Consider the following 15,159-nt stretch of genomic DNA (forward strand, 5'->3'; position numbering starts at 1 on the left):
TAGTTTGAATTTGGATCAGAGATCGGACTAGTGCTTAGGAAATAACCTAGTTTTTTAACGGACTCAGATCGGATGAGTGCGTAACCGCTCTTAATCAGAAATACGAGTAGGTATCCCTGTATCATGAATCATGATCATGGTCCAGGAACATAACATTTACTCTAGGAGACTGTATTTTTTTTTTTAAATAGGTTACGCTAGAAGGTTCATTTTACGGTCCCTTTCAGCTTTACCTTGTCTACCTTAGTTCCGCTATACACGAAGGCGGCTCGCGATGCTCGTTTTCTGCCCCCTTCGCCCTCCACTCAGAGACTACCTGCAAGTTCTGCCTTCGCGTTGTCGAACTGCCAAATTGACCATAGCCCGATATAGCGCATATCGGGCTATGGTCATTTGTTGAAATGGAATTTTGTTGAAATAAAAATATTGTACTTAGTTTCTGTTGCTAGATTAACTATATTGCGGTTGCGCGAGTATCCGCACGCATGAACAATTGATTTTAGATATTAGTTCAATGAGGATAATGTCGATAATATTTTGACTGTGAAAAATACTTTGCGCTGCGCTCCGCCATATGTGCCCCGGCCCTTAGACGATGTAAATATCACATATAGGCAACTAGCGACCCACCCCGGCTTCGCACGGGTAGCTTTTTAAAATTTCCTTATGGATCTCTAATTTTTTGCACAATAAAAAGGCTGTTAGAATAAAAAAGGATTTACACGAGTTTTTTTAACGTCCGTTAAAAAAGCGTCCAAATAGAACAAAATATATATTCCCAAATCTGTTCACACGTCAACGCTTTTTTACGTGTGATCTAAATTCTATTTGGACGCTTTTTTAACAGACGTTAAAAATGCTCTCATGTAAATGAGACCTAACATAGGAATAATGTAGCTTTCTACTGGTGAACTTTCTTTTGGACTTCGTCTGTGATGGCGTTTGCTGGCGCGCGTGCTGTGCTTGTTTGGAGTATTTTTTTTGTTAAGAGTGGCTGGTTTTTGTGTTAGTTGGTGTTTTTTGGTGGTGGAACTGACTGGGAGGCGCTCTAAACGGGCGCCGCGCGTGTGTCGGCGGGCGCCGGCGCAGACGGAGTCCATACTTGTATAAATTCAATAACTTGAAAATATCACAAACTTGACATTGGCTAATCAGAGTAAAGCCAGATTTAAAGAAAAAAAAAAAAAAACTTTCTTTTTCAAAATTGGTTCAGTAGTTCCAGAGACTACTTTCTACAAACTTTACCTCTATAATATTAGTATAGAATAGATTTAGCTTTTACATTTCTAGGAATGACTAAACAGCCGGAGTAGAAAATCCACCGTCCGAGGGATAAATGGACTCGCGGTTCGGAGTATCTACCCGATAAACTAATAACTCGAGCAGTCGACGTGCAGTTTAGTGCGGCTGTACTAGAACTACACGCAGACTGCACAGTTGCATCAGCTGCGTAATAACTGCAATTTTGCAGTCGGCTTGCAGACGATACCTACTTTCATATACAAGCACAACTGCGAATACTTCGTTCCACCGTTTGGTCATGCTTCGAGGAAGTATAATAAAACTACAATTTCTTTGTAATATTATTACAGAAATGCTTTATTAATTAATGTCTAAATAGATGGATCATCATATAAATGTTATCTAGTACAACCTACGACGAGGCGGCCGGAGCCGCGCGCGCGCCGCTCCCGCCGCCCCGCCTCATTCCATCACATACAGGTTTTACAAATCATTTTGTTAACGTTTTTGTACAGCCATATACAATAATTTTATTTTCATTACATCTAGACGTAAAAAATCTGAGGTGTCGTAGGAAACTATGCTTCCTATAAAATAATTACAGAGGGGGAATGAGGAGCAGCTACGCCTGTGAGTGCAACCGGTCGCGGCAGGACCTCGCGCCGCTCAGCTCTACAATCATCACTATACTCTAACAGCGGCGCCCGCTCGGCGCCGCTAATAACTTAAGTTACACGTTACATTAAAATATACAAAAATATCATTTTCACAAAATTATAATCAAACTATACAGTCCGGCGCTAAATTATTCGATAAGCTATGTACGATTTAAGCCGGGTTTAAACTTAAACGAGAGCTCGACTTGAACACTACAACACAACATAATCACGACTATAGTGCCGATTGTCTAGAACTGCCCGCGGCATCACTTCAAGATTCAAGGTCCCCTAGCCCAGCTAATATTAAATCTACAACGAGCTAAATTACGGAAACGCACGGGTCCATCCGACCGCAGCTTTCCTTCGATTCATAAATTACACGAGAATGAGAGACGTTCAAATATTTATACATAGATTCATACGAACAACGAATAATACTAGAACACTTAGAGCTAGGACGCGGCGGTCGCGGGCCGCGGCGACGCGACGGCCGAGCCTTCGGCGTCGAGCTGTACAACTATGGTTACAGTAAGGTTTCGTCTGTACATCAGTCTGCCGCTATATGTACAGGCCGTGCCGCGAGGCGGCGAGCTCTATACTTACAAATGTACAATCGCAATATTCACAAAATTTATAATAGGCGGACATGCCCGCGCCGTCGCGTCGGCCCGCCCCGCGCCGCTAATACTCTCGCGGCCACTACAAGCCGGCGGGCGGCGGCGGCCCGATGGGGCCCAGCTCGGGCGCCTTCATGAAGAATTTCTCCAGCTTGGCGATGATGTGCTTGCCGTAAGTGTACTTGCGCAGCGAGCCCACGTGCGGCCGGATCTTGTGCATCAGCACCTTGCGCTGCGTGGGCTCGGCCACGTCGATCATCTTCTGCACCACGTAGTTGGCGTACTGGTCCTTCATCATCACGTGCAGCGCGTTGTCGTTGAAGCCGCACAGCTCGTCGATGAGCAGCGCGCGCTCCGTGCGCGTGGCGTGCGTCACGCACTTCTCCACCACGTTGGACGCGAACTTGTGCTGCGACAGCTGCAGCACCTTGCCGCGCACGCCGGCCACGAGCCGCGCGCGGTCCTCGGCCGCGCCGTGCTCCAGCACGTGCTGCACCACGTAGTTGCCGTACTGGTCCTGGATCAGCTGGTCGGCGTGCGCGTGCAGCTCGCCCAGCACGGGCGCCGTCTGCTCGCCCGTGCAGTGCTCCAGGATGCGCTGGATCACGCGGCAGCCGTAGGGGTGCGTGGACAGCGCGTACACCTGCCCCGCGAACGCGTTGATGATGAACTGCAGCGCCGTCGGCTCCACGCACTCTATGCACTTTTGTACCTGCAAGTCAACAACCCAACGTTCTATACCGCGCATACAATAAATACTATGTTGTCTTGTAAAAAGTGTACTGAATCTATCTGAATGCTTTTTCAGTCTGTATTCTAAATTGCAGCATTGTTGCCGCTAAATAGATAATTATTTCTGACTCTGTAGATACTTTATCTATAGGCAAGTGTGGTCATTAAGTAATGGGTATACTCACTACATGGTTGCCGTTCTGGTCCTTGACGCACTTGAGCACGTGTCCGTCCAGCTCGCGCACCACCTCCTGCTGCTGCTCGGCGGGGATGGACTCCAGCGCCTTTTGGATGACGCGGCAGCCGTACATCTGCAGCGCCAGCGCCAGCACGTGCCCGCGCACCTGCAACCACGACACGTTACGACAAGCCACACACACGAGCCTAACGGGAGTTACTTTGGCCTATACAGTAATTGGCGTCAAGAGAAGAGGACTCTCCTAGTGGATTACTTACAGTTTCTTAACGCCACTCGTACGTCATTACAATAGCTTATTGTCAAGAGTACACGGGTACCGCGGAGATCTAAGTATGGTACATATAATACACGCACTCCATGACCATATTATGGCCCTTCGTACCTCCACATAGACCGATACACCTTCTCCTGCGCAGCTTATATCCCGAAATAAGCTACTTTTTGTACCGGAAAATTAGAATTCCCATGGGATTCTTAAAACCTAAATCCACGTGAATAAAATTGCGAACATCATCTAGTAACATATAAATAGTGCAATTTTTTGGCACCCTAACGACAAGCTACCTGAGATTTATCGTATATGGAACGGATGCAATATTACGGAATTCACTACTCTGTTATGTTTAATTTCATAGAAAAATTAAGACGGATAACAGAGTTGTATTTTTACTCCCTAAACCACAAAATCAGTTGGTGCATGGATAAAGAAGTCGTGTTTCAGTACATATTTTTATCATGTTAAGTCTCGTTTACCTGCGCGAAATTTGACAATGACCCATGTATTAACGTACGGTTTATTACTATATTATACAACGAAAAGGATCTTTAAAAAGATCTCCTAATTTGGGTACTTTTCGAAGTGCGGGCTTACAAGGTCACAGTAAACTTGACTTGTCTTTGATTTTCTGGGATAATAAATACCCTACTATGTCTGTCTCCATAATACAAGATTTTTCTCAAATCGCTTCAATTCAAATAAGAGCTTTGGATTCGTTAAATAATAACATAATAACAGTTTCGATTCATTAAAGCGAAACAGTGCCTTATGTAAGAATGTAATATGTATACACATCTCTATTACAGTTATATCACGGTGCATAATATCAGGTACATCATATAATCTTAAATCACTGACTGCAAAGTTATTTTCTAATTAAATAATTATGCCTGACTGCGTCCGCGTGGATTTAGGTTTTATTTGAATTCCGTGGAAACTCTGTAGTTTTCCGGGATAAAAATAGTATGTCAGATCTTTAACGCAAAAAATTACGTCAGTCCGATGCTCTGTTGCAGCGTGATTGAAGGACAACAAACAAACACTTTCGCAACTGTAATATCTGTTAGTGGGAATAATTAAGTACAAAATTAAGTATAGTTTCATTATTTCGTGAAATAGAACGTTTGTATATTATTACTTGCTAATGCCCGTGATTTCATCCGCGTGGATTTAGGTTTTTTACAAATCTCATGGCAACTCTAATTTTCCGGAATAAAAAGTAGCCTATGTGACTCTCCAGATCTTTAACAATAGCTTTGCAAAAAAATCACGTCGATTCATTGCTGCGTTGCGACGCGATTGACGGACAAACCAATAAACCAACAAACGCATTTTCGCAATTTATAATATGGATAGTGATTATAATATGTTTCTGGGTAGTCATTGATAAACGGGTGTTACCTTTTGCGCTAACGTCGTTTTCTGTTCCGTGGTGCCAAACTCGAAGAACTTCTGAATTACATAGTTTCCAAATACATCTGTCATTAGGCTATATGCTGAACCGATTATTTCATTGAACACCATCTGTTTCTCTTGAACTGTTGCTCTTTCCAGTTTTTGTTGTATAAACCTGCAATGATAAAAATTTATGAAACATTAGCTTATGCCCGGTCTACGCGGTACATTGTACATTGTATCGTGTTCGTTGATGGCAGTAATCTTAACGCAAGTACCAACAACAACTATACACAGTTTTAAGTCAATCGGATGAAAATGCGCAGATAAGTTAAGAACAGACAGATACACTGACTAACATTAATATTATAATTTATCCTACTATATGAAACAAAAAATGTTTCTACTTTTATGTCTGTTAGACTTTGAAACCATTCAACCCATGTATGTGACCCAAACCAGTTACATTAGGAAGGCAATATGAGAATATGGTTTTAGACCAATAAAAAAGGAAAGGCAAATTTCTTAGCGTACCCCGGCTATCCGCTAGTATAATATAAAAAAATAACAGTTAAAATGAATGCACGTGTCTGACGCGAGTGTTTGCAAAACATATAATTCAGCCTCCTGAACGATTCATGCACCTTCTGTTTGAACGAATCTTTATGAAAGTGTTGATTGACTTATGAAGTTGGGAATAAATACTTGACGTTTACAGTTTATTCGCTGTTATGAAGTAAGTGTTTCAAACTTAGAATAATTCTAAAGTTATCGGGTTTTATTTCAATTGCAATAGATGACCATTCAAATATAATATAGTTAGCAAAGTGTATGGCCATTTTCGCTATATAATTATATTATTGTGTGTATTGAATTAAATTGTATTGTATTCTAGAAAGAAACCGTAATCGCCGTAACCGTAAGTAATAATACACGTTTGCGTAATTATTACCTTCTATGTCATAAATTATATTTTTAGTGCTAATTGCGCTTTATTTACTAGTGTACATTGTTAGTACCTATGAACGGACAGAAATATGATTTATTCAGTAAGCCATATTATATTTTTACTGCGATGATCTCGCGGTTACAACACTTGGATCCTCACCAAAGAGGGATGTTGCACTATCAATACTGCATCGCGCTCCGGTATCGCCGATTTATATTGTCATATATCATCATCATTATCAACCGATAGCCGTCCTCTGCTGGACATTTACAGGGATGAACTTCCACACGCCACGGTATTGGCCTAAATCCAGCGGCCTCCTGCGACTAGATTGGTGTAGTCTCTCCACCTACTACGCGAAGAGCCTTTCATAAATAGTTTTTTTTTCTCATATTTTTTTCTTAACATTGGTTAAGTGATCGTTACTTTTCCAACACAATATAGGTTGTATAGTGCCTGGAATATATAATATTTTATTGATTTATACATTTACCTCGAGCCATGCTGGTCCTGTGAGAATTCTACGATGTGGTTTGCCAGGTCGCGGAGCTGCAGGTTGGGGAAGCGGTTGTTGCGGAAGTCCTCCAGCAGGCGCGAGCGCCCCGCCGCCGGCTTGTCGCCCGCCGCCAGCGCGCCCACCGACCCCACGCCCACACCCACGCCCACGCCTCCGCCCACTAGTTCTGGAAACAACAAAACAAAAACTTGAAACCTGGTACGAAAACATCACAGAGCAAGGATCTTGGATACTTGTAAGCCTACCGTCAAATTTAACAGTTAAAAACTAGGCCCTAGGCTCGCCGAGCCGACTCGAAACAAATCACAATCATTCGCCACCTAGCCTCATCACAATTTTTTTTGTATTGAACACGATCGTCATCAAGTGCAGGCCGATCTTGCAATTCAAAAATCTATATTTACTATAGAAATGCGTCCGTCAGTAACGCGCCGCAGTGCGCATACAAACAGTCGTCGCGTTTCGGCTTGATTCGTACCTCCCAGGTGGACGTCAGACCTTACAATTTTGATTAGCAGCCATATTTGTGCTGAGGGAGCTGAATCTAACGTCGTTTCTTCAGGATGCTATCGTAGTCTTATACTTATTACGCATACATCCCAAAGGGTTGCGGGCTTATGGACTAAAACTGTAATTGATTTTTAAGTCATAAGGAGTCAATTTGTAAAGTACATGGAGTTTTGAGAGATGTACAACACTTATAATGGAATGTTCATGAAATGATCGGTGTTGGAAAAAATTTAAGATATAATACGTATTTGTTTCATACCATTTTGTTTTCTCAATCATCTGAAGAAGCCAGGATAGTACGTACCACCTTACCCTTGGCTCTAGATTTTGAACGCGGTATTACAAGGTTGGGTGTTTTTCGTTAAATCATTATAAAGCCTGTAGAGGATTAATAGTTCTTTCTTATTACTATACTGGCGAGTGTACAAGTAATTGAAGTTAAAAAGTCGTTCCGGCGCTTTCAGCAAGCTGACCAAAATGCTCAGTACAGGTTATAATCAAGTATCAACTATGGAAATACCCGTAACGACCGAAACGGGGAAAACATGCTATCCGACAAATTTCCTAACACAAACTTGGAACAAACCAAACCCACACCAGATATTATAGAAATGTTTTCGAATGATGCCCTTTTTCTTAATCCTACGTACATTTATGTGTATTATGTATCTTTAACATAATATATCTATACTTCATTCATCGTATTGTATCTTATTTATTGGTGTTATTTAGGTTTCAATCTCCTAAATGAATAGGTCTAAAAGTACTGTTATCCTTTTTTACTATAAATACAATACAACTTGCGCTATCTATCTGCAGTTGTCGCAGGTTGTTGTTGCAGGTTTTAATGCTGTTTAATTTTATCTAGTTTTTCGAATGTTGTTACGCCTTTAAAATATAAATAATAGGTTATGTTTTAGTGAAATTCTATAGTTTTAATTGATATACCTAAACCCTCTGACTAATATAAATAAATATTTTTTATAATACACAATGAATGTTCATAGACAGGAAAGGTTTTAATAAACAATAAGCAATCATACAGGCTGATGCATTTTTATTATGGGCAACGCCGAAGAAATGTGAAAAAAAAAACTAGTTAAATGCGTGTCAGAACGCACGCATACGGTAGGATTTCGTTACCATTTTTTTCTGAAACGGTAGTTTTTGAACTGTTTACGAAATAGTTTTAATATACCTATTTTATAAGGAATCACTTGAAAGGATACGTACGTCCAAAGTTTTTTTGAGTCACGCTTTTTCATGTTGCGGAGATACCGTGAAGTTTTTAAATATTTATATATGCCTGTGTAGCAGTAATGTTTCAATATTTTTGCTAAATTTCAACCTAAAACTTTTAGTTTATCATTAAAAAGGGCTGCTATTAATGAATAAGCGGTTTGGAAGAAATAAAAGGTTCTTCGTTATAAATTACACTAATTTGTCAAGAGAGTATGTGATTAAGATACAAAAATCTACCTGCCTTAAAGGTTCAAAGGGTTCTTTGTAGTACGGAACTCTTATTCAACTCATATATTCAACAGCAAAATAGAATCGTAAAAAATGATGATTATTATTCGTTGCATTGTTGCATAATTCTTCACTTCATGACGTGATTTAAATCTAAAGAAAACGACAATGAGTTAGATTTTTTATAACGTACTACAATATTGATTTACGTAGTTTATCTTTAACCGTGTGAGTGCATTGGTTCAGCCTATCTATACTCTATACTAATAAATAAAATTGGAGTGTCTGTCTGTAATTTCGAAATAACTACCTCATATTAAGCTCATATGGTTATTTGAACGATACCATAACTGAATCACACGTTTTTAAAATTTTTGTCTGTCTGTCTGTCTGTCTGTCTGTCTGTCGGTCTGTCTGTTTGAAAAGGCTAATCTTTGGAACGGCAGAACCGATTTTGACGGGACTTTCACAGGCAAGTAGAGGATTGACCAGGGCGTAACATAGGCTACTTTTTTAACCGACTTTCAAAAAGGGAGTTGTGTTTTTCTACCTATGTACACCGAAATCTCCGAGATTTCTGAACCGATTTGCGTCATTTCTTTTTTAATCGATAGAGGAACTTTGCGACATTGTTTCATAAAAAATTTGGAGTCCAACTCCTCAATCCTGATGCTGCAGGGGATCTGACCAATCCACGCGGGCGAAGCTGCGGGCATCAGCTAGTTATAAATAAAGCACATCCTACCCATTAGACCCAAGTTAATTGTGCCACAGTAATCGAGAGGTATATGGATTGTTCGTCAAACGATCTTTCTTTGTGGTTTTCATGCCTCTATGCAACCTCAAAATCAAGTATATTTAATAGTATCTTTACAAACACAAAATATTAGAACAAAACTTTAAGCGCCGCCGCCGTGTTTTCAAAACCGCCTTATGACTTACTGCCATCTCGATTACCACGACAGAAGTAAATAACACCGTTAGTTATTTTATGTGTATGTGGTAATCCAGTAAGAAACACTGTACAATTAACTAAACAAAATGTACCGTAGTTAGTTTGGTGCGGTGATACCGATACACCTAGTTTACAAAATGGATTTTAATATGTATTTTTAATATCAAGCTATTAAGATCGATAGATAGGTAGATTGTTCCCTTAGTATAGTTGCATATCCATCTGAGATGTTTAAAAAATTAAAAGATAAGACAAAAAAATCGCCTGTATTTTTTTCTCACGTTTCTGGAAGACAGTTTATACATCAGAGCTTCACCTTTTAATGGAACGGACGTAATGGACGAATGGGACGGACGTAATGTACTGTAACGGACTCATACATTCAAATTTAAAACGAAAACCCGGTCAAGTGCGAGTGGGACTCGCACACGAAAGGTTCCGTACAATCGTACAATGCTATCTTACACTTTTATGAATTAATCTTTTCTTGAATACATTACACACACAAATTCACTGTTTTCGGATGTTTTCCTTTACTTGTGCTATAAGACCTACCTACCTTTCATGATTCTAGGCCAACGGGAAGTACCTTATGGGTTTTCTTGACAGACATTTGTTACAGATGGACAGACACTCAAAGAACGATCCTTTAAGGGTTCCTTTTTTCCTTTTGAGGTATGGTACCCTAAAAAGCAAATTTTAAGGAAAGAATTATAATTTTCACGACCGTACTCCAAGAACGCGAAGATTAAAATCTTTGCGTTGAGTATCTTGTTATGAAGTCAGTTAACAGAGCTCTCTCCGTCACTTACTCCATACAATCGTAGTTCCCATTTCATTTGAATATTAAGCAACCAAAGTCCATGAAATTTTGCAGACATAGTCTAGAAACTAATATCTGTGTCTGTGGTGTTTTAGATTTTTCTAAAAATATGTAGTTTTAAAATTACAGGGGCTCAAAGATTTGTATTTTTCTTTAAAAAAAGGCCCAACTTTGTGCTCGTTTTTCTAGACAACGAAGCAATTTAATGAAATTTGGAAAAACCACAGACCTAGAAAATTTAATGAATATTATGTAGTAAAAAAATTATCGTTATATATTTTATATTGTTATAATTATGTGGGAACTACGAAAACCAGAAATTACACCCAGAAATCTTGAAAATTTCGTGCTGTCTCGATTTGTGCAAGCGGGGTGGTGAAGTGCGGGGGACGACACGTGAAACTGACAGAAACGGACAGTCTAAACACACGGGCCACATTTAGACTGCACCCGACTCCAAACTTGTCGATAGGTCTAACTAAATACATTTCAACTTGCGTTAGACGTATGCGTTACCTACTCAGACGTTGCCTGTAGATAAAAATATGTCTCATGTTTGCTGGCAATAGCGTATGCATCAAACCCTGCAAGTTGCAACTCTCTTGCAACCTATTCCTCACGCAATACGCACAGCTTTAATATTGTAATTTTTGACAATGTATACTATATGTAATGCCATATCACAGGTCACTCTCTGATTTATTGCTAACAATTTACTTCCAAATGCAAAGAAATCTAAGTGTGTTGAATTCACACTGCCCAATACCAGGACCTTAAATGACATAAATTCATTAATAAATAATCATATGTTGAAAATAAAGGAGAACCCCGTGTTTCTCGGTATAATGTTAGATGCAAAGCTTCTATGGAACACCCACATATCAACACTAGATGGTAAACTCAGCTCTGCTGCTTACACTGTTAGAAAAATTCGACAGGTACTGACGTGGAAACTGCAAAAATTGTATATTTTGCTTATTTTCACTGTATTATGTCTTACGGACTCTTGCTATGAGATAAAGCGGTAGATATTGAGAAAAAAATGTATTACAGAAAAGGACAGGACGTGCAATTTATAATTTAAAACCGCGCGCTGCCATACAATAAAAATATAAGGAAATAAGTACCTTATCTATTATCTTATAGTAGCTTCTAAATATATTTACAACTAGCTAATGCCCGCAGCTTCGCTCGCGTGGATTTAGGTTTTTAAAAATCCCGATCCTTTCATTTCCCAGAACAAAAGTTGCCTCTCCGTAATAGCCCGTCCCCGGGATGCAACTTGTTTCTGTATCACGTAAGAATATTTAAACGGATGATCCTTTTCAAATCCCGAGGGATCACCAGGATTTAGGAATGCAATTTCTTACAGCATCAGGGTTGAGGTCAACGACAAAGTGTTTACTTGGTATAGATACCTTCAATATCAATTAATAATCGACACTTTTTAAATCCCATTAGCTTTAGTAGTCCCCTGCAACATCAGGGTTGAGGAGTTGGAATCCAAATTTTTTATTGAACAATGTCGCAAACTTTCTTTATCGATTAAAAAAACTACCCAAAATTACGCAGTTAGGTTACCTGCCAAATTTCATGGTTTTGAGTCAACGGGAAGTACCCTAGAGGTTTTCTTGACACACACGACAGACAGAGAGATAGACAACAAAGTGATCCTATAAGAGTTCCGTTTTTCATTTTGAGGTACGAAACCCTAGAAAACGTAGGATCGGCATTCCGAACCAGTGGTAAATTTTTCTGACCATCCAAAAACACTTTGAAGTTTACCTAAAAGTTTACAGGAATAAAAATTTATCATTGTATTCCATTCCATTTCATTCTATTCCATTCTGTTCAAAGATAAATAGATAATAAAAATATTTGTCACCGAAACAATAATTTACGATTCATTGACCAATATCAATTTTACTGATGACAATCTGACTATTACCAAAGTGAACGACTACTATAATATCTATTATATACGACTAACATAATATGTATTATAAATTGTGTGCCGTTTGCATTCTCACTAGGTTCTCATTAAGTTTGTTTTATTTGGTTAAACTTTCTGGCATTTATATTGTTATGACGTTTAATTGGCAAATAGTCTGTTTATTGGCTGAAACTCAAAAATTCAGCCAATCACAACAAAGAAAATATTGTAATAATGCTTGATGCAGCTTTCTGTAATTGAAAACAAAATATTTGACATTAACTTGAATGTGACAGTGTTTTCCGAATAGGGTTGCCAGAGGCCCCGTATTTTACTGGTTACCCCGTATTTCAGGATACAGAAACCTGTAATTATGAAAATAAAATACGGGGCAAATAAAACTAAATATTTTTAGGGTTCCGTAACTCAAAAGCAAAAAAGAACTCTTATAGGATCACTTCGTTGTCTGTCAGTCTGTCAGTCTTTTCGTCTGTCCGTCTGTCCATTTGTCCTTCTATCCGTCTGTCATGTGTTCATGAACAAATATTAGTATTTTCAATTTTCAAAGTAAGATAACTACATATATCAAGTGGGTTATCATATGAAAGGGCTTTACCTGTTCATTCTAAAACAGATTTTTATTTATTTTTATGCATATTTTTTTAATGCATAACAGTTTTTGATTTCTCGAGTAAAATGTCGGAAAAAATACCCGAATACGGAACCCTCGGTGCGTGGGTCTGACTCGCACTTGGCCGGTTTTTTACAAATTCAGTAGGAGCTGGCTGGCGAAATCAAACACTGACGTTATGTCCAGTAGAAAGAATATTTTCCTTTTGCGGCAATGCGTAGCCGAAACCCACTCGATATTGATCATGGTCGTAGCCAAGGCGGCGGGGCTTGGTTTGAGGATGTAAGCCTTTTTTTATACAAGTTAGCCCGTGACTTTAATCTATTCTAGTGGTAAGTGATGATGCAGTCTAATTTTTTGGCCGTTAGGGCCATACTAACCATATAACTAGCCATGACCGAAGCCTCCCACCAGACCAGAAATTTTGAAATGGCGACTGCGCCTGGGAAGCCGTCAAAAACCTAAGCCTAAAATAATACTTACACTATTTCTTGCATTTGCTTACCAATTTTTTTTTGGAAATATATCAAACATTTCGCGCTCACTTCACTCGCGCTTTGAATTTCTATTACTTGGTGTAAACCCCGCAATTTCGTTTGCATGAATTTAGATTTTTAAAAATTCCGTGGGGGATTTTCCGGGCTAAAAAGCCGCCTAAAAAAAATGTCTGGGATGCAAGTTACCTCTGAATAGTAAGTACCAAAATTTTGGTAAAGAAGATGGGCCGTGAAAGGGTAACAAATAGATAGGCAAATAGATATACTGTCGTATTCGTAATATTAGTATGGATAGGAAGCTTTAAAAATAAAATCTTGCTATGGCTACACTCGTTTCCCTTTCACTTTAATTTTTTCTGTATTGAACCAAAAACACTTACGCTCACTGCGCTCGCGCTTTTTTATTGTTGTATTTTATCTCACTGTCAAATTGAAATGCGAAATTCCACTAACCAGGTAATTAGCCCATAAAGTTGAGCGAATGTTTTTTCCTCATGACAGGATTCAGTTCCGGCCCTAATAAAACCTCTCCCGCAATCGATTCCTGGCTACGGCCATAGTATTGATACTGTGAAGGTGGAATTACAAATTAAATGTAATTTTAAGTTGAAATGAGAAGATTGTATGCATGAAATGTATAACATTTTGCTTTACAACACTAAGAGTTTTTAAAAGCTATTTAAATAAATAAATCTTTTATTTAAAACCACATTGCAAACACAGTTCACCAATCAAGATACGGCAACATACAGAGAAAAAATACAAAACTTATAAATAAACTGAAATATCTAAATAGGCTTTCCATGCATTTCAGAGAGAACCACCGCCTATTTCTTCAAATACTTCAAATTTTCAAATTTCTTCAAATCTAAACCCCGTATTTTTGATGGTGGTAGCCTGTAAATCAAAAAGAGCCAGGTGGCAACCCTACTTCGACCTAGACAGAATGAAAAATTGTTTTCATTACTCGGTATGCCTACTGCCATAGTGTGACAGAAAGTGTGACGGTAGTTGTGACCTCTGATTGGCCGACTCTCTTTCACTATTTGCTAAAATTGATGATTGCAACAACAATTTTTTCTTTTTTGTAATCGAAAACAGAACACGGACGTCAAACAGGTTGACTAATTGCAATCATTTCTGACCGGCTAACATTGTTCCGCTAGTGGCTCAAACTCACTGTCGCAGCAAGAACATGGTAAATCAGCCAATCACAGCAATTTGAAATTTGGTTATCACAAATGTACCGATCTAGGAACCGAGAATGCACGAACCAGGGCAGATAGAGATAAGAACAATAATATCATACGTAGGAAATCGACGGGGGATCGTTGGCAAGGATAGCCTTAAATAAATGACTAATCAAGTAACTTACAGTGGTAAGGTTGCTGAAGTTCTAACCATTAAATGTCGGTGGATTTCATTTAACACGCTTTAATTACCGAGTTAATTGCCAGTCTACATTTTTATTATAACTGTTATTCATACTACATCGGGTTTATGTAACGTCTAAATATTGCAATATGGCTTAGCCGCTTACCGGCAAGACGTGCAACTGATATATAATTACATATACCAACGTAAAGGGGAATAAAGTGTTCATCGTTTGTTGCAAAAAATCTGTCTGCAACAGATTTTGTACAAAAAAAACTATAATAGACGAAAGCTCCTTGATGTAAAATGTACATTGTACAATGGTGAACCAAAACTAGGATTGTGACAATTTGTCCCGAATTTCATAGTTCTCGTTCCC

The 15,159-nt window shown here is 38.9% G+C and overlaps 1 protein-coding gene across 7 annotated transcripts in view; it reads right to left on the reverse strand.

The window, feature by feature from the left end:
- Positions 1-1,570: 1,570 nt before the first annotated feature.
- The window catches only part of LOC123864638 (maternal protein pumilio-like), a 91,713-nt gene continuing 78,124 nt past the window's right edge, over positions 1,571-15,159 (reverse strand). For all 7 annotated transcript variants that reach the window (XM_045905237.1, XM_045905236.1, XM_045905238.1 and 4 more), the window contains 4 exons: positions 6,564-6,753; positions 5,128-5,296; positions 3,436-3,594; positions 1,571-3,230 (listed from right to left, as the gene is read on the reverse strand). In XM_045905237.1, the coding sequence (XP_045761193.1) occupies positions 2,601-3,230; positions 3,436-3,594; positions 5,128-5,296; positions 6,564-6,753 (1,148 nt within the window). In that variant the 3' untranslated portion in view covers positions 1,571-2,600. The remainder of the gene's footprint in view (positions 3,231-3,435; positions 3,595-5,127; positions 5,297-6,563; positions 6,754-15,159) is intronic.

The sequence above is a fragment of the Maniola jurtina genome, chromosome 4 (assembly GCF_905333055.1).
Source record: "Maniola jurtina chromosome 4, ilManJurt1.1, whole genome shotgun sequence".
NCBI classification, from domain to species: Eukaryota; Metazoa; Arthropoda; class Insecta; order Lepidoptera; family Nymphalidae; genus Maniola; species Maniola jurtina.